This window comes from Stenella coeruleoalba, assembly GCF_951394435.1.
Source record: "Stenella coeruleoalba genome assembly, chromosome: 3".
NCBI lineage: Eukaryota > Metazoa > Chordata > Mammalia > Artiodactyla > Delphinidae > Stenella > Stenella coeruleoalba.
In genome coordinates this window covers 167,609,041-167,632,892 of record NC_137148.1, presented here as the reverse complement: position 1 = coordinate 167,632,892, position 23,852 = coordinate 167,609,041, and the positions used below count along the sequence as shown (strand labels likewise).

The window sequence follows — 23,852 nt, the reverse complement described above, 5'->3', positions numbered from 1 at the left end:
GAGTTCAGGCTTTTGAGACAAAGTAACCTGCATTCAGACTCTGGCTCACGACTTCTTAATTGGTGATCTTGGGCCAATTACTACTCCTGTTTGAACATAAGTTGCCTCAACTATTGAATGACAGTAATAATAACTGTTGATAATCATGAGAGCTTCCACTGTATGTGTGTTCTGGCACATAATGAGTGCTCAGTAAATGGCAATTATTATTTATATTTATGTGGTCTACAGTTTTTAATGACTTTCACATAATATAACTTCCATCTTCTACAGAGAGATGGCTAATGAATGATGCTTGATGACAGATGAGAAATGCCTCCTGCATAAAGATTGATGGTATGAGGCAAGACTCCTACTTAATCAAGAGGAATTGAGATTAACTTATCCATTAAATTCAGAAACTGTCTTGAAGAGACTTTGGGAATAAGACATGTTAAGGCAGATTTCATTAACAGATTCACAGGATGCCAGCCATTGACCTTTTCCCTTGTGGTAAGTCCTTGTTGATGCTCCTTTCAGAGACTGTGCTTTAACTGGCCTGTGAGCAGCCTGTCTTGTGGTCTGGGTCTATGCAGTCCTGCTTCTGGGCTGTCTAGGAGGGGGCTTAAGTATATAACAATATCCTGTTGTCTAAATCCTAGGGCTTGGGAAAGAGGGGTAAGTATGCCTATTTTTGTGGGAGACGTTCTGCTTAATCACATGAGTTATTATTGTTAGCCAAAAAATTCCCCAACAGTTTTACTTCTCTGGACTTTAATTTCTTTATCTGTAAAATGAGATTAGATTATTAAACTCTTCTTGTTTATCAAAGCCCCAAATCCCATTTCTGACTTCAGATGAGGCGGGCTATAGGGCATTTTATGGCAGCAGTGTGTGTGTGTGTGTGTGTGTGTGTGTGTGTGTGTGTGTGTGTGTGTGTGTATGTGTGTATGTTCACTTAGAATTAGTGTGGAGTGGCTGCCAGGCTTGTGAATATGGAAACTGTGGGCAGCCTGGATTCTCAGGTTTTGTTTCTTCTCCTCAAGGTTGTCTTTCTCAAGACTTTTTCTCTTTTCATTAGGAGAAGTCAGAAGGGGAAAGGACTGTGACTGGGTGTCTGACATATTATTTTCAGGTCAGTAGGAAATTTATTCTTTTATAAAAGCACATGCTTCTTCCTACGAGGTGGATATGTTTCCTACTAGTGAAACAGAGCTTCTGTTTCAACTAGGGCCTGCTTAGGGACTGAGTCCCCAGTTAAATTTCCTCAGGTCTTACTTAGGGCCTTTCATTTACACAGGAGAATGATACTATCACTCCAGTATCTACTAATTCATTCCAGTATTTACTAATTCAGTCCAATTCGTCCATGCTGATTGTGTGCTCTCATTTTGCTATGATAGACAGGGAGCCGACATGTGCCTCTGAGAATTTGTACTGTCACTGGAGCAATAATTCATTTACCAGCATTTACTGTGTCTGTAATGTGCTCAGGGCTATGGCTAACCTGTCAACAGAGAAAAATAAGACCAGAAGAGGTCACAATCTAGTTGTGGTGAGATACGTTCAGTTAGGTGAGAGAGGTGCTCTTAAAGCTACGTAATTGGATGAAGTCACTATGAATACGTCCAGGTAGAGAGGAGAAGGGGCTTGAGGACCATCAAGCTCTGGGGTTGATTATGGAAGAACATAAAACCTGTCTAGGCTTTGAGTCTCCCTTCCTCTTTCTCCAGGGAACATTGATGGAGATGGCAATTGCCTGATGCCAGGATGTTCCTCTTGAAAATGAAAATCTGTTCATTGTAGTGGCTTTAATTTTTCTAGGATAAAAGGCTTAGGACTTCAAAATTATATATATAAGCTTGAGCTTGGGTTTTAGGCAAAAGACTGGCAACCCTTTTGGTGCACAGTGGGGGAGAGAGAGAGAGAGAGAGAGAGTGTGTGTGTGTTTGCATTTTAGTTTTATTTGCATTTTAGTTTTATTTGAAAATTTACTGGTTTGATAAAGTGGACATGAACAATTTTGTTGCTTCTCAAGTTATACCTGATAGTATTTGGTATCCCTGAAGAGCAGAGTCTTGGCCCCTTATTTATGGAAGTATTTGTCATCCCTTGCATGTTCTTCTTACATCCGGCATCTTTCTCTGAGAGCAGGGCACCAGCTATGCAGACCTGGTCTGATCTTTCAGGTGGAACAAAGAGGAAAGCTGAAGAAAACGGAAGAGTTTTCCAAGTGAGGGAAAAGGCACATGTGATTCTTTATGAGAAAGATCTGTAATCCATGAGAGCTGCAGTCCATTTGGAAATGTTAAACAGGAGGCTTTTGAAGAATTTTTTTCCTAAGGATGCTGAGGTCATTTGGGTTCTGAGGTTCCTTGGGTACCTCAAACTTCCCTTTCTCTTCAACTTTTCATTCGCCTTCTTAAACTTCCTTTTGGCTTGACAGTAGGATCTGTCCCATTTATTTCTTTAAATTTTGCATTTGCATTAAGCTCTTTATCCATTTCCTTTCAACGTTGTTTTCCTAGTTACGCTGCTTTCTGTTCATTGTCAGTCTCAACATTTATAGAATCATTTCTTAGTAAATCACCTACCAATTTGACCACAGCACCTTATCATGCGAAATTCTTAGTCCAGCCAAACTTCTTAATCTTTTCTTTTTTTTTTTTTTAATAAATTTATTTATTTATTTTTGGCTCTGTTGGGTCTTCGTTGCTGTGCACGGGCTTTCTCTAGTCGCGGCAAGTGGGGGCTACTATTCGTTGTGGTGCACGGGCTTCTCATTGTGATGGCTTCTCTTGTTGCGGAGCACGGGCTCTAGGTGTGCAGGCTTCAGTCAGTAGCTGTGGCTCGAAGGCTCTAGAGCGCAGGCTCAATAGTTGTGGCGCACGGGCGTAGTTGTGGTGCACAGGCTTAGTTGCTTTGCGGCATGTGGGATCTTCCCAGACCAGGGCTCAAACCCGTGTCTCCTGCATTGGCAGGCAGATTCTTAACCACTGTGCCACCAGGGAAGCCCCTTTCTTTTTGTTTTAAAATGTATCTTAAGTCAATGTTTGAAAGTAAATACACATTGGCCTTCATTTTTAACATCTTCCTTCCATTTATTTCTCCAAGAACATAATTTTTTTAAATCTTATTTCAGATTGGGAGATTTGTCTTAATGCCAGATGTTCAGCACCTCAGTGGAATATTTTGGATGGGAAAAAATCCAGTGTGGTGGAAATGGTAAGATTCACAAGATATAATTCCTTGCCTTCCACACTAGTGGAAAATTAGCAGTTCCATAAGATAGGAAAGCTGCACGATAACCATGATAGATATTTGAGACTAGGGTCATTCACCTGTTTTTCATAGTCTCTGGGCATCATGAATTTGGCAAAAACTTTAAACACCCCTCACGATATATTTCTTCACACAGAGTTCACTCAGCTGAATATTCCCATATATGTCATTCAGATGAAGTTTTTTTCTTTTTTTCTTTTTTGTGGTACGTGGGCCTCTCACTGTTGTGGCCTCTCCTGTTGCAGAGCGCAGGCTCCGGACACGCAGGCCCAGCAGCCGTGGCTCACAGGCCTAGCTGCTCTGTGGCATGTGGGATCTTCCCGGACCAGGGCACGAACCCATGTCCCCTGCATCGGCAGGCGGACTCTCAACCACTGCGCCACCAGGGAAGCCCCAGATGAAGTTTTTGATAAATAATTTCATCTTGATCAATTATCAGCTAAACTCTAAAAATTCCTTTGAAAGTAAAGAATACAACAAAACTTTCTAGCAGAATGATCACTTCATTCTGCTTGAAAGCACTGAGGGTCTGGAACCATGCATTGCAGTGAAAATGGAAGAAAAACAAAAACAAATAAAAAACTTCAGCCATACTAATTTGTTTCTTGTATAGAAAAACAATTCAAGGCAAAGGGGAAAATCTCTGAATATAACAAGGTTGGAAAACTTTTTAAGTCATCATTAATCTCTTCATCAACAGGAGAGAAATTACATTGGAGAGAAATCAATTTTAACCATTGTGAAGAAGCCTTGAGTGAACACTCATGCCTTAAGGCTCAAAGGAAAACTTACATTAGAAAGAAAACTTGTGAGTGTTATCAGTGTGCAAATGCCTTCATAAAGAACTGTGCCCTTGATCTACACAAGCAAACCCATTCTGGAGAGAATGCTCCTGAGTATAATCAGTGTGAAACAGCCTTCAAACAAAATTTACACCTGGTTCACAAGAAAACTTACACTCAAGAGAACCCTATAAATGCGCTGACTGCAAGAAAGGCTTACCTTCTTCCTCGTACCTTAGGGAACGTTTTTTTTCATGGTGGAGAGAGGACGTATGCTTTTAAAGAACGTAGGAAAGCTCTTTCACATTCTACAAACCTTTTTGTACATATGCGAACTCACTAGAGAAATATCCTATGAGTGTAAAGGATGTGGGAAGACTTTCACTCAATCTTCATGTTATTCAGCATTTAAGAATTCACAGAGGACTGATGCCTGTGAAATGTAAGAAACTTGAAAAAGGCTTTTCTTATTCCCCAGATCTTGCTAAGCATATAAGATTTTATACTAGAAACACTGTGTTTGTAAGGAGTGCAGCCCAGAGTTTACTTTTCTCAAAACAGTATTCACATGCGAATTTAAACTGGAGAATGTGGAAAAGCCTTTGTTAGTTCCTCATACCTTACTGTACATATGAAGAATTCACACTGGTGAGATGCCTTATCATTGTAAGGAATGTGGGAAAATGTTTAGTATTTCATCTTGCTTTAAAAGTCACCTGGAAACTCACCCTGGGGTAAAACCTTACAATTATAAGCACTGTGGGAAAGCCTTTATTTGATTCTCATTTCTTATTTGACATTTAAGAATGCACGGTGTAGGGACTTCCCTGGTGGTCCAGTGGTTAAGACTACACTTCCAATGCAGGGGGCACGGGTTCTATTCCAGGTTGGGGAACTAAGATCCCACATATGCTGGTGTAGCCAAAAATAATTAAATTTTAAAAAATTTAAAAAATAAAGAGTGCACAGAAAGACCTTTTGAATGTAAGGAATGTGGTAAAGTATTTAGATAATCCTCGTACTTTAGTCAACATAAAAGAAACACATACGGGAGAGAAGTGTATAAATGTAAAAAATGTGGGAAAGCATTCACTATTTCATCAGGCCTTACAGTACACATGAGAACTCACACTGGTGAACAATCTTTTGAATGTAAGGGATGTGGGAAATCCTTTACTCGATCCACATGTCTTATTAAACATTTAAGAACTCACAGTGGGGAGAAGCCATATATATGAGGAATATGGGAAAACTTTTAGTAATACTTCATGCCTTTCTGAATGTATACACATTCACATTTGAGAGAGAACGCTTGTAAAGAGTGTGGGAAAGCCTTGGATACTTTCACACTTACTGAACATGTACTAATTCATAGTGGAGGTAACCTTATTGTAAGGAATGTGGGAAGCCTTTTGCTCTGCCTTATACTTTAATATTCAGCTGTGAGTTCACGGGTGTGAAAATATTACGAATGTAAAAAGTATAAGATTTTTTTTAGTTTTTATTCTCTGCTTTGGGAAAGTATGAAAGCACACATAATGAGAAATCCCCTGAATGAAAGGGATATAGGAAAGCCTTTGATTGTTCTTTGTCATTAGGAAACATGATTCATACTGGAGAAGAACCATAAATTATAAATATAGGGAGTGTGGAAAAGGCTATGTTAATTTATTGTAAAAGTCACACTGGAGAGATTATGTATGAATGTAAAAACAATTAGAATGCTTTCAATGAATATCTTTTATATATTTTTTATAAATAAAAATCCTAAAAAGTTTTGTTTTTTTTTTTAATGAAAAACCTTTGTTACAAAGAGGTTTTTAAATAAGACCTTGGGAAAGTTTTGGAGTACATGTTTTCACTTACTGCATACAAGAAAATTGATACTGGGAAAGAAAACCAAGTAAATTTTTATTTAAATGAGTTGCCTTTCTTTGTGTGTGTTTTTTTCAAGGTAGACCCATACTTTTAAAGACTAATGATGTTGAGCATAAATATGGTCAACTGATCTTTGATAGAGGAGCAAAGGAAATGGAATGTAGTAAATATAATTCTTTTCAACAGATGGTGCTGGAACAACCAGACACCCACGTGCAAAAGAATAAATCTAGACACAGACCTTGCACTCATCACAAAAATTAACTCAAAATGCATTGCAGCCCTAAGTGTTAAACACACAACTATAAACCTCCTTGAAGATAACATAGAAGAAAACCTAGAAGACCTTGGATGTGGCAATACTTTTAAAAATATGACATAGAAGACATGATCCATAAAAGAAATAATTGATAAACGGGACTTTATTAAAATTAAAAACTTCTGCTCTAAAAAAGGCATTGTTGAGAGAATGAGAAGACAAGCACAAATTGAGAGAAAATATTTGCAAAAGACACAACTGATAAAGGACTCTTACGACTCAGCAATAAGAAAATAAACAGCTGATTAAAAATGGACTAAGACCTTAATAGACACCTCACCAAGGAAGATATGCAGATAGCAAATAAGCATTTGAAAAGATGGCCCACATGAAAAAAAGAGACCACTACAAATCTATGAATCTGTGAGAATGGCCAAAATCTGGAACACTGATAATGATAAATGTTGGTGAAGATATAGAGCAACAGGAAATTTCATTTCATTGCTGGTGGGAATACAAAATTGTACAGCCACTTTGGGATACAATTTGGTGGTTTCTTACAAAACTAAACATAATCCTACCAAGTGATACAGTATTCACACTCCTTGACATTTACCCAAGTAAGTTGAAAACTTATGTCCACACAAAAACCAGTACATGCATGCTTTGGGTTTTTTTTTTGTTTCTTTGCACATGAATGTTTATAGTAGTTTTATTCATAATTGCCAAAACTTGGAAGAAGTCAAGATGTCCTTCAGAAGGTGAATGGATAAACTGGCACATCCAAACAACAAAATATTATCCAGTGCTTAAAATGAATGGACTATCAGGCCATGAAAAGACATGGAAGAACCTTAATGCATATACTAAGTAATGCATATTACTAAGTGAAAGAAGCCAATCTGGAAAGATTACATACTGTATGATTCCAACTATATGACATTCTGGAAAAGGCAAAACTGTGGAGATCAGTGGTTGCCAGGGATTGGTGAGAGTGATGGGTGGAATGTATAAGCAAAGCACAGAGGATTTTTAGGGCAGTGAAAAATACCCTGTATGATACTCTAATGGGTATGCGTCATTACAGTTGACCCTTGAACAACAAGATTTTGAACTTCATATGTAGATCCATTCATATGTAGATTTTTTTCAATGAATATGTACTACAGCATTACACCATTCATAGGTGGTTGTATTTGCAGGTACAGAACCCAGAGGGCCAACTGTTAAGTTGTACTGGTGTTTTCAACTTTGAAGAGGGTTGGGGACGCTAACCCCCGTGTGTTTACAGTGGAGCTGAGAAAGGCTAGTGGGCACTTCTGCCTCAAAACATCCTGCTTTTTTTCCTTGAGCAAAGCCTGGAGTACACAGTTCACATGATACTGCCTTGTCAGGCTGTGCTCATTATGTGGTGAAAGAACCTAGCCTCCTTAAAATATTTTTGGAATGGAATGTAGATTAATATTTTTCCGGTTTAAACACATGCTTCTAGTCTTTAATATTAGTAATTAAGTGCCTAAGATTCCTGGGCCCCTCTTTACATGGGCAGATATTTTATAGAACCGATCTGCCTGAGAAGCATGGTCAGCTGGGAGGGGTTGAGCTTTTAAATACAGATCTCCAGATATGGGTGATTCCATTAAATAATAAGGATCCTCTTAATGATAAAGTTTTTTTATGTCTAGGCAGATGTTTTATTCATGGGGGGTCTAGAAAAGGCACAGAGAGGAAGCTATTGAAATTTTTAAAATCCTTATTTCGGGCTGTCTAACTGTAGTAACAACAACCCCAAAGCACCTTAAAATCTGTCTTTTCTCTACTACCAGATTTCCATTTTAAATCATGGTTCCGGTTATGCATATTTAAGAATCAGCCCTCTTTTGGCCCTGATAAAATCCATTTCTTGGCGGGTAGCTTAAAGTGCTGATCGAGACTGTTTTTTGTTTTTAATACCAGGATAATCATTGTTTAAATTGGAGTCCAGACAAAAAAGTTCTCTGACTTCTGGGGGACTTGCTTTGGTTAGGAAGGGGAGGGGCAGTGACCCCGCAAGAGAATCCATAACGGCTGAGCAGTGAAGTTTGGACTCCTTTTCCCTTCTGACTGCTCAGTCTCCTTTTCAAAACCTTGGGGACCTCTACTTTTTCCATCGAGGAGACCATATGGAGTGAAAGACCCGGGCTCAAGTGCCTGCGCACCATTTTACTTAAATGGGCAATCAAGAGTAAGTTACTCTACTTGAGAAGCCTCCTTCGCTTAAAATAAACTTGCCTGCACTTCGCCTCAATTCTGTGCCCAGGCTCCCTGACCAGGCCTCAGCCACTCTCTCCGGGCCCGCCTCCCAGCCCCGCTCCCCGATCGGAGTTCCGGGGGGGTACTGAACTACTGGAGGCGGGAGCCTCAGGCCCGGGACCCGAAGCAGAGGTGCGCGTCCGCTGGCGGCTTGGTCCTCAATAGCTGCTTCGCGCATCTTACCCGTTTCCATATCCGTTGGCGTTTGATCCGGCTGGGCCCAAGTCCAGGTTCCGACCACGAGTCTGGAAGGGCTGGTCGATAGTGGGGAGGGGTCATGGGTAAGGTTTACGGCGCCAGCTGCTCCTGGGCCGCGGGGCCTCCTGCCGGGCTTCACGCGCGACTTCCCGCCCGGGTCCTCAGGACGCCCCGCTTGTCCTCCAAGCCCCGACCCGTTACATTCGCGCCTGCTGGGGCCGCGGCTTCTTCCCGTCTCCCGGACGACTGCTTGGGTGGTCTGTCCCCGGGAGGAGGCGGGTCTGGAAATAAGGGCAGGGCGCGTCCGCAGGGTCTTTTCTCCGTCGCCTGTCCTCCCCTCTTTAAAAGGCCTCCCCCAAGTCTGACTACTTTTCCTTAAGAAGATGCCCTTTCTTGTACCTCATTTTCTTCCGTTATGACATTCTTTGAAGTACTCATCAGTTCACGGAGATCTGCCCTTTTTTTTTTCTTTGATCTGTCTTACAGTTCTCTAGTGTGTGGAAGCAGCCTAGTCCCCTATTGGTGGACGATTGAGTTGTTCCCATCTGAATGGGCTTGTGCATGTTTCTTCATATTTCTGTACTTAGGACTTTAAGGTCGATTTTTAGAACTAAAGTTGTTGGGTCATGTGTAATATTCCTAGATATTGCCAACTGCCCCCGTTCTATTTTGAGCGCTCAGAACGTGTATTTTGCATCCAGCAAGTTGCACACCTCTCTTAGTTTTCAAATAATCTTAACCTATAGATGCTTTTGGATGTTTACATATCATCCATATGACAGGTTTATTCTTCTTTTACAGTCCTCCAAACTATCATGTCTCCCCATTCTTTTCCGCTTTCCCCAACTTACTGCACTGTCTGTATCATGATTAGTAGAAGGAGCCACTTCTTTTTCTGTGTCTCAAAGGCCTTCAGCTTGTATCTAGTAAATTGAAATGCTTGCTCTATGTTTTCGATACATTTTCAGGTTTAAAGACATTTCCTTCTATTCCTCTTTTCCTCGTTTACTATAATTAACATGTAACTAAAGTGTACAATTCAGTGAATTTTAGTATATTCCCAGAGTTGTGCAACCATCATCACAATATAATTTTAGAAAATTTTCATCATCCCAGAAAGAAATCCACAATATAATTTTAGAAAATTTTCATCATCCCAGAAAGAAATCCCATACTCATTAGCACTCACTCCCACTTCCCTACCCCCCAGGCCACCACTCACTAATCTATTTCTTGTCTTTATAGACTTGTCCATTCTGGACATTTCATATAAATGGAATCATACAATATTTTGTCTTTTGTGAATGACTTTTTTCACTATAATGTTTTCAAGGTTCATCCACATTGTAGCAAGTGTCAGTACTGATTCCTATTAATGGCCAAAAATATTCTTTTGTATAGATACATCACATTTTATTTATCCAGTCATAATTTGATGGTCATTTGGGTTATTTCCACATTTGGGCTATTGTAAATAATGCTGTTATGAACATTCTTGTTAAAGTTTTTGCGTAGACTTACATTTTCATTTCTCTTGGGTTTATACCTAGGAGTGGAATGCTGATTCATATGATAATCGTATATTTAACATTTTGGTGGACTACCAAACTGTTTTCTAAAGTGACTGCACCATTATTCTTTACCACCAGCAAATGAGTTCTGATTTCTCCACATACTCACCAATTGTTATTTGTCTTTCTGATTATAACTATCAAAATGAGTGTCAAGTGGTATCTTGTGGCTTTCATTTGCATGTCCCTGGTGGCTAATAATAAGCATATTTTCATATGCTTAATGGCCATTGTATTTTCTTTAGAAAAATAGATATTTTGCCCATTTTAAAAATTGAGTTTTTTTAAATAGAGTTGGCCAAAATTATTTTTAAATCATGCAATGTTGGGTATTATCAAACACTTTTACTGTATTATTGAGATGATCATACTGTTTTCTACTTTGATCTATTCATGAAACAAATGACATTAATTGATTTTCTAGTAAGCCTCTCTTACATTCCTGGGATAAACTCGACTTGGTTCTGATGTATTATCTTTCTCATTTTTTGATGTATTTGATTTGGACTTATTTTCTATAGACTCTTTGTATCTATGTTTATTAATGAGACCTCAGTATCATTTTGTTTTCTTATAATGGCTGTCATGTTTGATATCAGTATTATACCAATCTCAAGGAACATTCCTCTTCCTTTATCTACTTAATCAAGGTAATCCCTTTGATAAGGCAAACTGTTTTGTGACATCATCTTAAAAGTGGCCTGTCCATCCCCTCCCCTTCTTTCCCCGCATGGTAATTATGTAAGGTACTGTCATAGATTAATCAAAATGCACACATGACGTTTTGGATCGTGCACATTTCTGGAGTTTTGCATAAGTGTGTCTAATCCCTGAAAGATTTGAGTCAGATTAGAATTTTCTCTTCTTTGAATGGCAGAACTGATATATAAAACCTCTGAGCCTGGTGTTTTCTTCATGGGAGAAATTTATATGCCTAGTTCTTTATTTTGTTTTTGTTTTTTTGGTTGTTGTTTTGTTTTTTAAAGAATCTATCTAGGCAGTGAATTATTTGGGCTGGAGAGACCTGGAGTCTCTCTGAGGGGGTCAGCAACAACCCAGATTATTCCACTTTTATATATTTTTTTAAATTGTGGTAAAATATATACAATATAAAATTTGCCATTATAAACATTTTAAAGCATACAATTCAGTGGCATTAGTCACAATCACAGGGTTGTGCAACTATCACTGTCCAGGTCATTTTTGATAATTATTTTAGGACTATTCAGTTTGTTATTTCTAGTCTTATTTCTCTAGGAATTGAGCTATTTCCTGTGACTTCTGAGCTTGATTAGCATACAGTTATTCACAATATCTTACATGTTTATTCTCTGCAGCATCTATAATTGTGTTCTTTTTTGCTTTTCAATTTTCTTTGCACCTTCTCCCTCTTTTTTTCTTGAATAATCTTGCATGATTTTTCCTATTAATTTTCAAAGAATCAATTGTTTTTGTTTGATCTTTTCTGGATTTTTGTTTTCTAGTTCATCATATTATTCTTTCTTTCCTTCAATTTTTAAAAATTTATTTTGAGATTTTTTTCCTCTAAATTTTTTTTGGCCACGCCACGTGGCATGCAGGATCTTAGTTCTCTGACCAAGGATCGAACCCAGGCCCTTCGTAGTGAGAGTGCTGAGTCCTAACCACTGGACTGCCAGGGAATTCCCTAAATTCTTAAATTGGAAACTTAGACTAATTTTTAACTTTTTTTCGAATATAAGTACATAAAGCCTACTTTTTTTTTTCCTAAGGCCCACTTTAGCTGCAACCTACAAGTTTTGGTACTTAGCACTGATCAATACCATAGTATTAATGTACTTTTCAATTTCTAATTTAATTCATTAATTATATCTTTTACCCATGAGTTCTTCGTAAGTGTAGTAATGTTCTCTAAACTCCAGATGTCAATGGCTTTTTTCTATTAGATTGAACTATGGTGAAACTGCTAACATTCAACCTTTTTTTTAACCTATAAAAATGGCAGTTTCATATTTTTCAACATAATTTACTTTTGTAATTAATATATAACTTAATTTCATTTTGGTCAGAGAACATATCTGTATACATCTTCTCTGAAAGGCTTAAGACTAACTTTATAGTATAGCAGTGGGGTCAGTTTTGTAAACATTCCACTTATGCTTGAGAAAGATATGTATTCTCTATTGAGAGTAGTGTCTATAAGTGTTTTAGATGAAGGATGTTCATTTTACTATTCAGACCTTCAAATCCTCTTTTTTTCCTCTGATTATCCATTACTCAGAATAGTGTGTTAAAGTCTCTTACACTGATGGAGATTTGTCAGTTTCTACTTTAATTCTGTTAGCTTCTGTGTATAAATTTTATGAGACTATGTTACTTGTGTATACAACTTCAGAATCTTTATACTTTCTCATTAATTGAATCTTATATCCTAATATAGTTACCTGTTGTAGTGCCTTTTGTCTTAAAAATGTGTGAAATTAAGTTAGCCAAACAAACTTTATTTTGGTTAATATTTGCCTGTTATATCATTTCCATTTTTGAGATTTAGTCTTTCTGTGTTGTTTTGTTTTTAGTGCATCTCGTGAAACAGCATAGAGCTGAAATTTATCTTAATCTAACATGGCAGTCTTTGTTTTTAAACTATAGAGTTCAGTCTATTTATTTGTACATTTATTGTGATTATTGATTAAGACATTTTCTGCCATCTTACAACATGCTGTTTATTTTACTTGCTTTTGTTGTTTTTTTCCCCTGCTTATTTTTGTTGCCTTTGTAATAATTGAAGTTTTTTCCTCATTCTATTGTTTCTTCTAGCCTGTGAGTTAAGCCCACTGTGTTCTTCAGTAGTTGCCCTAGCTATTTTATCATGCACACTTAAAGTCTAAAGCTAATCAATACCTTTATTCTCTAACGGAAGAATACCAGGAGCATAAGACTAGTCACATCCCTCCCAGTTTATATATTTTTATTATTCAGTAGCATTCCAGCTTGCTTTTCCATCTCACAAATTAGATATTGCTATTATTATTTTATATAATCAAAGTTCACTTAATATTTCAGACATAAAAATTCCTATTTCCTGGAATACTGAGAATTTACTTTAGTGATGATCTTTAGATGGGTAAGCTCTCTTGGGTCTTTACTTTAAAATGTCTTTATTTTACTCCCCTTTTAAAACTTTAAGCTTTTCATATGGAAATTTTCAAGCACACACAAAAGTAGAGAAAATAAAATAGCGAATCATATCTTCAACACTCAGTTTTCACAATTATCAGTATTTTACCATTCTTGGATCCCGTAGGCCTGAGCTGTCTAATACACTAGCCATATGTGGCTATTCAAATTTAAGTTAAAATTTAAATTACTTAAATAATACTAGCCTCATTTCAGGTGCTCAATAGCCATATGTAAATGGTGGCTATTGTATTAGATAGTGTACATAAGAGTTGGACAGTGCTGGTAGCCTAGTCACCTGCTTTTTCTTTTTTCTGGAGTGTTTTTACAGCAGATTCTGGACGTCATGTCCTTTCATCGGTACTTAAGCATGCGTCTCTGGCTGGTACATAACCATCACCGCGTTTTCCCACCTGGCAAACTCCAAAGTTCCCCAGTTGTCTCCAGAATATCTTTTTACAGTTTGTTCAAATCAGGATCTTAACAGGGTACCCACCTTGTTTTTTTGAATATGTATCTCTTAAGTTTGTTTTATCCCCTCCTCCTCCTTTTTCCTTTTTTTTTTTTAATCCACTGACTTATTGGAGATATCAAGGCGTTTGTCCTACATTATGGATTTAGCTGATTGCTGCTGCTTTGTGTTATTTAACTTGTTTATCTCTGTATTTCCTATTAAAATTAGTTAGTCCAGAAGCTTGATTAGATTCAGGGTTTGATTTCATAAATTCACCCTTGAACCTAAGGAAGATATTTTAACTGGATTTAGAATTCTAAGTTGTTAAGTTATTTTTCTCTCAGCACACTGAGGGTGTCATCCTTTCTTCTGACATACTTTGTTGCTCTTGAGACGTAAGACATCAGTTTGTCTGTCCTTTTTAGGTGACCTGAGTTTTTTCCCTGGCTACTTTTAAGATTGTGGGGGGGAAAAAATCAAACACCAAAGAAGAAAATAAATGTAGGTGTGGATTTCTTTTTATTCTTTCAGCCTGGGATTTATTGTGCTTCCTGGATCCAAAGGTTAGTGTCTTTTACTAATTCTAGGAAATTCCTAGCTAGTTTCTCATCAAATGGTGTAACAAAGTTCTAATCTGGTAGTTAATTGTTGCATTGAATTTCTAACTTCAACGAATCAGTTTCCTTTCTAAAAGTTATGTTTGTTTCTTAAAACTGTTTCATCATTTCTAGTGTATCTTATTCCATATTCATCCATATTTCTCTTAATTTCTTTAAGCCTGTTAAATATAGAGGGTTTTTTACATAATGTCTAAAAAGTTTAATACCTGCAGTATTGTGCTTTCTTCTTCCTGCTGCCTGTGTTTTGACTGCTTCTCACTCATGGTACATTATGTATTTTATATATTTGTGTTTCATAATTTTTTAAACTGTGACTTCCTCAGTTTACTTAGAATTTTATCTGTGGGAATTCTTTGAGGCCTGGCTTGAAGTTGAGTTTTCCAGAGATAGGTCCATTTGCTCACACTAATTGCCTGGGGGACCCTCTTTAATGAAACCTAGAACCTTCTTTAAATAAAATTATTCTCTTAAGGGAATAATTTTGGATTACACAAGTAATGTGAATTTGGACCAAAACGTAAGATTTTCTTTTTCTACTATATCGGATGCCAAGGTCCAGACCAGTACATTTTCTCTCTGTCCCCTTCTGTATGGAAAGTTATATTTCTTTTCTTTAGAACTTTTAATTATGGATTTTCAAACATACTCAGGAGTGTGTATGATGAAACCTCCCTGTAACCATTATCCAGCTTCAATGATTACCATGATTTTGCACTCTTAATTCTTCCCCTTACTTACTATAATAACTGAGTTTTGTTTTCCTGGAGCATGTTAAAACAAATATCAAACATCATGTCATTTCACCCAGAATTTGAGTTGTATCTCTAAAAGAAAAGGATATCATAAGGATACAACCAGCCTAACCCAGTCTGGGGGCAAAAGAAGAAGGAGAACTGTTACAGAGCAAGAGACTTACGAGACAATTCTTTTTTTTTTTTTTTAACATCTTTATTGGAGTATAATTGCTTTAAAATGGTGTGTTAGTTTCTGCTTTATAACAAAGTGAATCAGCTATACATATACGTATATCCCCATATCCCCTCCCTCTTGTGTCTCCCTCCCACCCTCCATATCCCACCCTTCTAGGTGGTCACAAAGCACCGAGCTGATCTCCCTGTGCTATGTGGCTGCTTCCCACTAGCTATCTATTTTATGTTTGGTAGTATATATAAGTCCATGCCACTGTCTCACTTCTTCCCAGCTTACCCTTCGCCCTCCCCGTGTCTTCAAGTCCATTCTATACGTCTGTGTCTTTATTCCTGTCCTGCCCCTAGGTTCTTCAGAACCTTTTTTTTTTTTTTTTTTAGATTTCATATATATGTGTTAGCATACGGTATTTGTTTTTCTCTTTCTGACTTACTTCACTCTGTATGACAGTCTCTAGGTCCATCCACCTCACTACAAATAACTCAATTTCGTTTCTTTTTATGGCTGAGTAATATTCCATTGTATATATGTGCATCATCTTCTTTATCCATTTATCTGTTGATGGACACTTAAGTTGCTTCCGTGTCCTGGCTATTGTAAATAGAGCTGCAGTGAACATTGTGGTACATGACTCTTTTTGAATTATGGTTTTCTCAGGGCATATGCCCAGTAGTGGGATTGTTTAGTCATATAGTAGTTCTATTTTTAGTTTTTTAAGGAACCTCCATACTGTTCTCCATAGTGGCTGTATCAATTTACATTTCCCACCAACAGTGCAAGAGGTTTCCCTTTTCTCCACACCCTCTCCAGCATTTATTGTTTGTAGATTTTTTGATGATGGCCATTTTGACTGGTGTGAGGTGATACATCATTGTAGTTTTGATCTACATTTCTCTAATGATTAATGATGTTGAGCATTCTTTCATGTGTTTGTTGGCAACCTGTATATCTTCTTTGGAGAAATGTCTATTTAGGTCTTCTGCCCATTTTTGGATTAGGTTGTTTGTTTTTTTGATATTGAGGTGCATGAGCTGCTTGTAAATTTTGGAGATTAATCCTTTGTCAGTTGCTTCATTTGCAAATGTTTTCTCCCATTCTGAGGGTTGACAAGACAATTATTTAATAAAAATAAACTTTTAATTCCTAATTTAAATAAATTAGGAGTTTGGGATTAACAGATGCACAAAACTATATATAAAATAGATAAAAATTAAGGACCTACTGTATAGCACAGGGAACTATATTCAATATTTTGTAATAACCTATTATGGAAAATAATCTGAAAAAGAATATATATATGTGTGTGTGTATATATATATATCTGTATACACACACATACATAGCTGAATGACTTTGCTGTACACCTGAAACTAACACAACATTGTAAATCAACTGTACTTCAATTTAAAAATTTTTTTAAATAAACTTTTTTTTTTTTTTTTTTTTTGCGGTATGCGGGCCTCTCACTGTTGTGGCCTCTCCCGTTGCGGAGCACAGGCCCCGGATGCGCAGGCTTAGCGGCCATGGCTCACGGGCCCAGCTGCTCCACGGCATGTGGGATCTTCCCGAACCTGGGCACGAACCCGTGTCCCCTGCATCGGCAGGTGGACTCTCAACCACTGCGCCACCAGGGAAGCCCTTACATAAACTTTTAACAGACATTTTTAGCATTATCACAACACCATTATCACACCCCCCCAAATTAACAGTATTTCTTGATGTTATCAGTGGTCTTTAGCTGAAGACCACCAGGGGCACACAGAGTTAAACAAGTTGGATTTATTACTTACTGCAGCAAGGCAGAATGCACACAATGGTGAACTGTGGAATATCTCAGTAAGAGAGTGTTAGAAAAGACTTATTAAGGACTTTGGTTTTGAACACATGAAACTTAGATTTTATAAATCATTGTTATCTCAATTAAAATAAATTTTAAAATTACTTTTAAAAAAGGAAGGAGAGGGACTTCCCTGGTGGTCCAGTGGCTAAGACTCCCAATGCAGGGGGTCTGGGTTTGATCCCTAGTCAGGGAACTAGATCTCACATGCTGCAACGAAGATTGAAGATCCCACGTGCCACAACTAAGACCCAGTGCAGCCAAATAAATAAATAAATATTGAAAAGAAAAAGGGGGGAACATTGCTCTTGATATACATACTAGCAAATTGGCTAGTATAATAAAAAGTCATACATCATTTTAACATTGAAAAGGTTTCTTTAAAGGGCATTCAGGGTAAAACTACTGACTCAGAAGCATACTGCGTATCGGAATTATAAGATGTCATTTCAAGGATCAAGAGTGTGAGTTGTAAGTGAATGTGATTTTTCAAGCTATAGTGGTATTTCCCGAGGGATGGTGATATTTAAAATAAAATTGTAGTTTAATCCAACAACAATACCTTTTGTCCACTTTGGTAGAAATAGCTATTTTTGAAGGCAGATTTTCTAGTTTTCAAACTAATTTCTTTGTCAATGTTGGGCATTTTTTAGACTTTGTCATTGTCTGGTTGACCTTTGTCAATTGAGAACCTAAAATCATAACTTAAAGGGATATATTTTTAAGATGCCAGCTGAAACCAGGAACTTAGTAAATGCAACTACAAAGCCTTAATATAAAAAAACAAACAAAAAACTCACACATTTTTCTAACCTATAAAAAAAAGAATTGGGGCTCGTATTAGGTGCTTTTGGGGTGAGTTCTGGATTGGATGTTGTAGGGTGCAAGGGTATTATTCTGTGTTGGGCATCTTAGTAAATGTTACCTACAAAGGGGGAAAACTATACAGAGGCTAAAATTATAATTGATAAACATGGAGCAGTCACTCATATTAGCCAGAAAAGGGGGATGTTTGGTCATTTCTGAGGTGTAAATAATGTTTATATTTTGTCCATGTTCAAACACAGTTACAGAGTGTTCTTGCTTTTGTCTCAATATATCATGGTCACAGAGTGACCTTGTCTTGTTGCTGTTTTGGGTGTTGAACAAGAGAACACCCAGACTTTGCTGTGAGTTTCAGGCCAGCTCATCACAACAGCAAGGCCTAGCTGAGAGTACCAGGTCAGCTCCTGCATTTTAGGAACTGCTTTCTCTCTCTCTCTCTTTTTTTTTTTTTTTTTGGTTCCGAAACCCAGGATGCTTTTCTCTTTACCAATATCGTCTAATATCCTGTCTGTGTTCTGTTAACACCACGTGTCTCAAATGTGTTTTTATAGTCGTTCGAATCAAGATCTAAGGGCCACACTTTACAATGGATTGTTACACCTCTTAAGTCTCTTAATCAGGAAGAGTTCTCCCTTCCTCTTTCTCCTCCAAACTGGATTTGTCTGGTTATGTCCTGTATATAATATCATTTAACATGTCCTCTGTCTCCTCTTACCCTTCTTCTATAAACTGCTAATTAAAGGATTTGTTAGGATTTTTTTTGGCAAAAATATTTTATAATTGGTGTTGTTTTTTGTTACATCATATCAGAACTAATGATGTCCAGTTGTCTCTTTTGAGATGTTAAGATTTATCAGTTGGTCCCAGTGTCAGCTTGATCTTACTTTATAAAGTTCCCCAGCACATGTACTTAGTCTTAAATTATCTCCTTCAGGTTTCTTGTTAATTACAAAAGAAAAAAAGTGTAACTTAATGGGGAAACATGCATACCACCTTAACCAAGTGATCAAAGTTAATATCAATAATGAGACAAGACTGGCATCATAAGCCTCCTGAAGTGATGCAGAGAAGGACAAGCATCAATCACATAATACATCATCCAAAAATGAACTTTGTGAATCTAATCATGAGAAAACAACAGACAAACCAAAACTGAGGCTGTCTGTAAAACATCTGGCCTGGACTTTTCAAACCTGGGAAGATGAAGAAAGGCTGAGGGACTGGTCCAGATTAAAGAAGATTAAAGAAACATACTTTGAGGGCGTGATCCTGGATGGGAAGTTTAAAAAGTGACTGCTATAAAGGACATTATTGGGCCAGTTGGTAAAATTCTGCATATGGATTGTATGATAGATAGTAATATTAAATCCTGCTTTCAATCATTGTGTTTGTGTTAGAGAATGTTCTAAGTTCTAAGTTCCTATGATACTCTGAAGAATGTAGGAGAAAAGAGTCATGACATCCGCAATTTCCTCTCAAGTAGATTCGTCTCAATATCATTCTTGATGAAACACACACACACACACACACACACACACACACACCCCTACAGAGAGAGAAAGAAAGCAAATGTGATAGAACTTTAACAACTGATAAAGAGTATAGGGAAGTTCATCATATTTACACTATTCTCACAACTTTTGAGTTTGAAATTTTTTCAAAATAATTTCAAAATTAAAAGTTGAAAATAAACATCCCCATTCACTTTTCATCTAATATTTTAATAGCCATTTCTTGTCATTGCCTAGGTCCATTAATTTACTAGTGGTTGCAGAATGGTGACTTTCTGATTCTAGCATTTTCTTCATAATAAATAAAGCTCCTAATAAAGTTTCTATGATTATTCTATAAAGAGCTTTCCCTTATCGCAACTATTTGGTAATCATAAAATATTGTTCATAAAGGAGGGAGCGCGGTGATACATTTGAGTCTTTAATTACATTCTTTAAATAAATTTATTTATTTTATTTATTTTTGGCTGTGTTGGGTCTTCATTGCTGTGTGCGGGCTATCTCTAGTTGTGGCAAGCAGGGGTTACTCTACTTTGCGGTGCGTGGGCTTCTCATTGTGGTGGCTTCTCTTGTTGTGGAGCATGGGCTTTAGGCACGCAGGCTTCAGCAGTTGTGGCACGTGGGCTCAGTAGTTGTGACACACGGGCTTAGTTGCTTCGTGGCATGTGGGATCTTCCCAGACCAGGACTCGAACATGCGTCCCCTGCATTGGCAGGTGGATTCTTAACCACTGAGCCACCAGGGAAGCCTTGATTCTTTTCAGGAATTTTCAGAATAACAAAATTATATCCTAGCCACCTCCGATAGTGACCATTGAGGGTTTTTTTAGTAACACTATATACTCATGGCTTTGTTTTACATTTGGTATATTTCAACTGATTGTAGTCATTATTCTTTATTAAATTGTTCCATCTTAAGCCAGTGGGAATCTTTTTAAGTTTTCTCCTGTGTGGTAGGCTCCTTGCTTTCTGGTATAAGCTGTTCCAGGCTCATCTTGCACATTTCTTGTTCCATATTGGACTCAGCTATTTGCCAAAGGAGTCCTGGTTTCTTATACAGACAGATGGCATTTTGAGGAATTTTAACACTAGAGCGCTCATTGCTCCTGAGTTGTGAGTGACTCTAGGCATTTTTGGTAGTTCAGTCTAGGGAAAAGTTAAAAAAATAAGTACATACAGGGCTTCCCTGGTGGCTCAGTGGTTGAGAGTCTGCCTGCCGATGCAGGAGACACAGGTTCGTGCCCTGGTCCAGGAAGATCCCACATGCCACGGAGCGGCTGGGCCCATGAGCCACGGCCACTGAGCCTGCACATCCGGAGCCTGTGCTCCGCAACAGGTGAGGCCACGACAGTGAGAGGCCTGCGTACCACAAAATAATAATAATAACAATAAGTACATACAGTATTCCCATTCCTAACTGTTCTTGGATAGGGAGATAAAATCTGTACTGTATGGTTTGTATGTATATGTGCATATATGTGCATTTGTGTGTGCGTTGTTAAAGCTAGTGTGAGGAAGCTTCCAGGCCTGTAAGTGTTGAATATCTGTCAGGTCAAGACTCTCATGGCTTCTTTCTTCTTCTCTAGGTCTGCATGCTCCAGTCCAGGAGCCTGGCCAGGAGGGAGACACAAGAGGAAGAATGGCTGCAGGATTGCTGACAACCTGGTCACAGGTATGTGGGAAGTTATTGTTTCCAAAAAAGCATTGCTGTTGCTAAAGGATACATCTCTTGCCCATGACCCACAGCTTCACAGCCCAGGCAGGCTGGCCTTAGGCTTCCCCAGTTCTCTGGGCTTCTCAGAATAGGAGATAGAGGATGTCTTAGGAAAGGCCTCAACATTTGTTAATTTTTTTTCAGATAATCCTCCAGGGTGAGTATTAGTTCCATATTCTGCTGGGTGCCATGAAGGAAAATAAAGACTTTTTTCACTAATTATTTTTCTCATTCTACAGTATGCTCAGTCTTGATCTTCAATAAGACTGGCAGATTCCTCACAACCTAGTTGTGGAAATATAAGTTCCACTGTGTTAGAAAAGCTGCTAAGCTGCTGGATGATATGGTCCAGGGAGTGAGGACAAAAGTGGAAAATTCCAAGAATTGAGCCTTGGGTCAAATAATGAGACCTCTGAAGCATGTCTGAGCTTCCTACACATTGGGTCTCCTTCCCAAGTCCTGTCAGCCTCACTCGCCATCTTTCTGGTTCAGAGTTAGAGATGGTCCTTGGCTGAACCTGTGTACATGTGATGTTTTAGGACTTGGTGACCTTCGAGGAAGTGGCAGTGGACTTTTCACAGGAGGAGTGGGCACTGCTGGACCCTGCTCAGAAAATCCTGTACAGAGACGTGATGCTGGAGAACTTTAGGAACCTAGCCTCAGTGGGTAAAGTTGACTTCATTCCTTCGTATTCATTTGTTCCTACACGTAATAGTTCTTCATCACATATCTGTTCCAGCAACTGTGAAAAGAATGGCAGTACATGGTAAACACAGAATGGATGGTTCCTGCCCTTGTGGAGCAGTCTTGTGGCTTCCCATGAAAATGCACTGATTGTATTTTCTCGATCCTTAAAAAATTTAGGTAATTTGCAGATCTTGGGCTTGGAATTCAAGGGTCAGGTCATGTGGGGCAAGGAGTATGCGTGTCTGTTTTGGGGCCCCGTGAAATAGTTATATAATCTGATTGTTTTGCTCCCCCTAAAGCTGCACTTGCCTATCTTCAGAATCCTTTAAAACCAAAGTATTGGAATCAATTTTGTGGAAAGATTTCTTGTTTCCTTCACAGTCTCCCCACATCATGTGTCTTTCCCCATGAGCAGGGTATCATCTCTGCAAACACAGTCTGTTCACCGAGGTGGAGCAGGAAGAGCTGAGGCCAGAGCAGAGACGAATTCTCCAAGGTGCTTATAGAGGTGAGCCCCAGGCAGAAAGGGGTCATTGTATGAAATAGCCACAGCCTGCAAGGGGTGATACTGTTGGGAATGTCAGTCATTGTGGGAAAGAAGGCAGAGGCCATTACATGAGCTTTCCTTCTTTCACCATCTCTCCATTCATTCATACTTCCATTTGGTCTCAAAGGAAAAACTATTTTAATTACTCTTTCAATTTCACATTTCCTTGAATACTTTTTGTTCAGTTCTCCCCACTTGCTTTCCAGATAATACCTTCTCTTATTGTCTCAAGCCTCCAGAATCCTTAGTAAAATACCTCTCATTTCCATTGCTTGTCCCTATCATTGGCATCTTTTTCCAGAGCCAAGTTCCTAAATTAATTTCTCTGGTCACTGGTTGCATCTTCTCTTTCACATTTCCCTCCTATATTTAGTGTTATTATTTGAAAACAAATCCATAGGGTGCCTGCCTCCTTTTTTCTTTCATCCCTACTTTTTCTCCCAATAATTATAAAAAATTTCCCCATTCACTTTCAGACCAGGATACTCAACTTAAATCAAAAGACGCAATTCTTACACAGAATGTTCCTGGGGAAAAAACTTCCAATGGCATAAAAACGGTGAGATTCACTAGAAATGGTTCCTGGTTTTTTAGAATGGGAGAACTCTGTGAATTTCAAGGAATTAAAACAGCAGCAGCACCCAAACAAGGGGAGACACTTGAGGCAAGTGGAATTCACTCATCAGAAAGCTGCTTCAGGAAAGCCTTTATGAATCCCATAAAATTGGAGAAATCTCCAAACCTACCTCAACACTTGCTGCCATGCAGAGAATATCAACAAGTAAACATTTACTTAAATGTGATTCAATTATTATTTAATAAATAATTCATTCATTCTTCACACATGACTAGAAAAACTATATTTAGGATGCCCTTTGATGGGAATGAATACCATGGGGTCTTGGGAAGAGTATTCACCTATTTCAACTTGAAAGAATAGCGCAAAAGGTATACACACACCCTGAAAATGGTAAAAATGTTAGTTATAATAATATGCTTTATATATATGGCAGAATCCACATGGGAGTGAGTTCCTCTGTGATGAAAGTGAGAAAGCCTTTAGTCACCACTGATTCCTTATTCTGTAGGCAGCAACTCACCCTGGTGAGAAACCAATGGAATTTAATCATTGTGGAAAATTCTTTAGAAAGAACTGTCACCTTATTTGTCCAAGATATTGCAAGAGAGAGAAATGCAACAAATATAAAGAATATGGGCAAGACTCTGGCCATCCCTCAACTCTTAGGAGTCATGTGAGTACTCACACTGGAGAGAAAATTATTGAATTTAATGGTTGTGGAAAAATTTTCAATCAAGAGTCATCCCTTAGGAAA

General features: G+C 38.0%; 1 protein-coding gene across 3 annotated transcripts in view; it reads left to right on the top strand.

The window, feature by feature from the left end:
- Positions 1-23,852, top strand: part of LOC307183296 (zinc finger protein 177-like) — a 32,879-nt gene that overhangs the window by 7,226 nt on the left and 1,801 nt on the right. Inside the window, exons 2-9 of one of the 3 annotated variants that reach the window (XM_079915633.1) lie at positions 274-492; positions 1,061-1,114; positions 3,122-3,204; positions 21,157-21,242; positions 21,824-21,950; positions 22,387-22,479; positions 22,995-23,077; positions 23,607-23,771. In XM_079915633.1, the coding sequence (XP_079771759.1) occupies positions 3,147-3,204; positions 21,157-21,242; positions 21,824-21,950; positions 22,387-22,479; positions 22,995-23,077; positions 23,607-23,771 (612 nt within the window). In that variant the 5' untranslated portion in view covers positions 274-492; positions 1,061-1,114; positions 3,122-3,146. Of the gene's footprint in view, positions 1-273; positions 493-1,025; positions 1,115-3,121; positions 3,205-21,156; positions 21,243-21,823; positions 21,951-22,386; positions 22,480-22,994; positions 23,078-23,606; positions 23,772-23,852 lie in introns of all 3 variants that reach the window. The other 2 variants (XM_079915635.1, XM_079915634.1) reach the window with 2 other exon arrangements.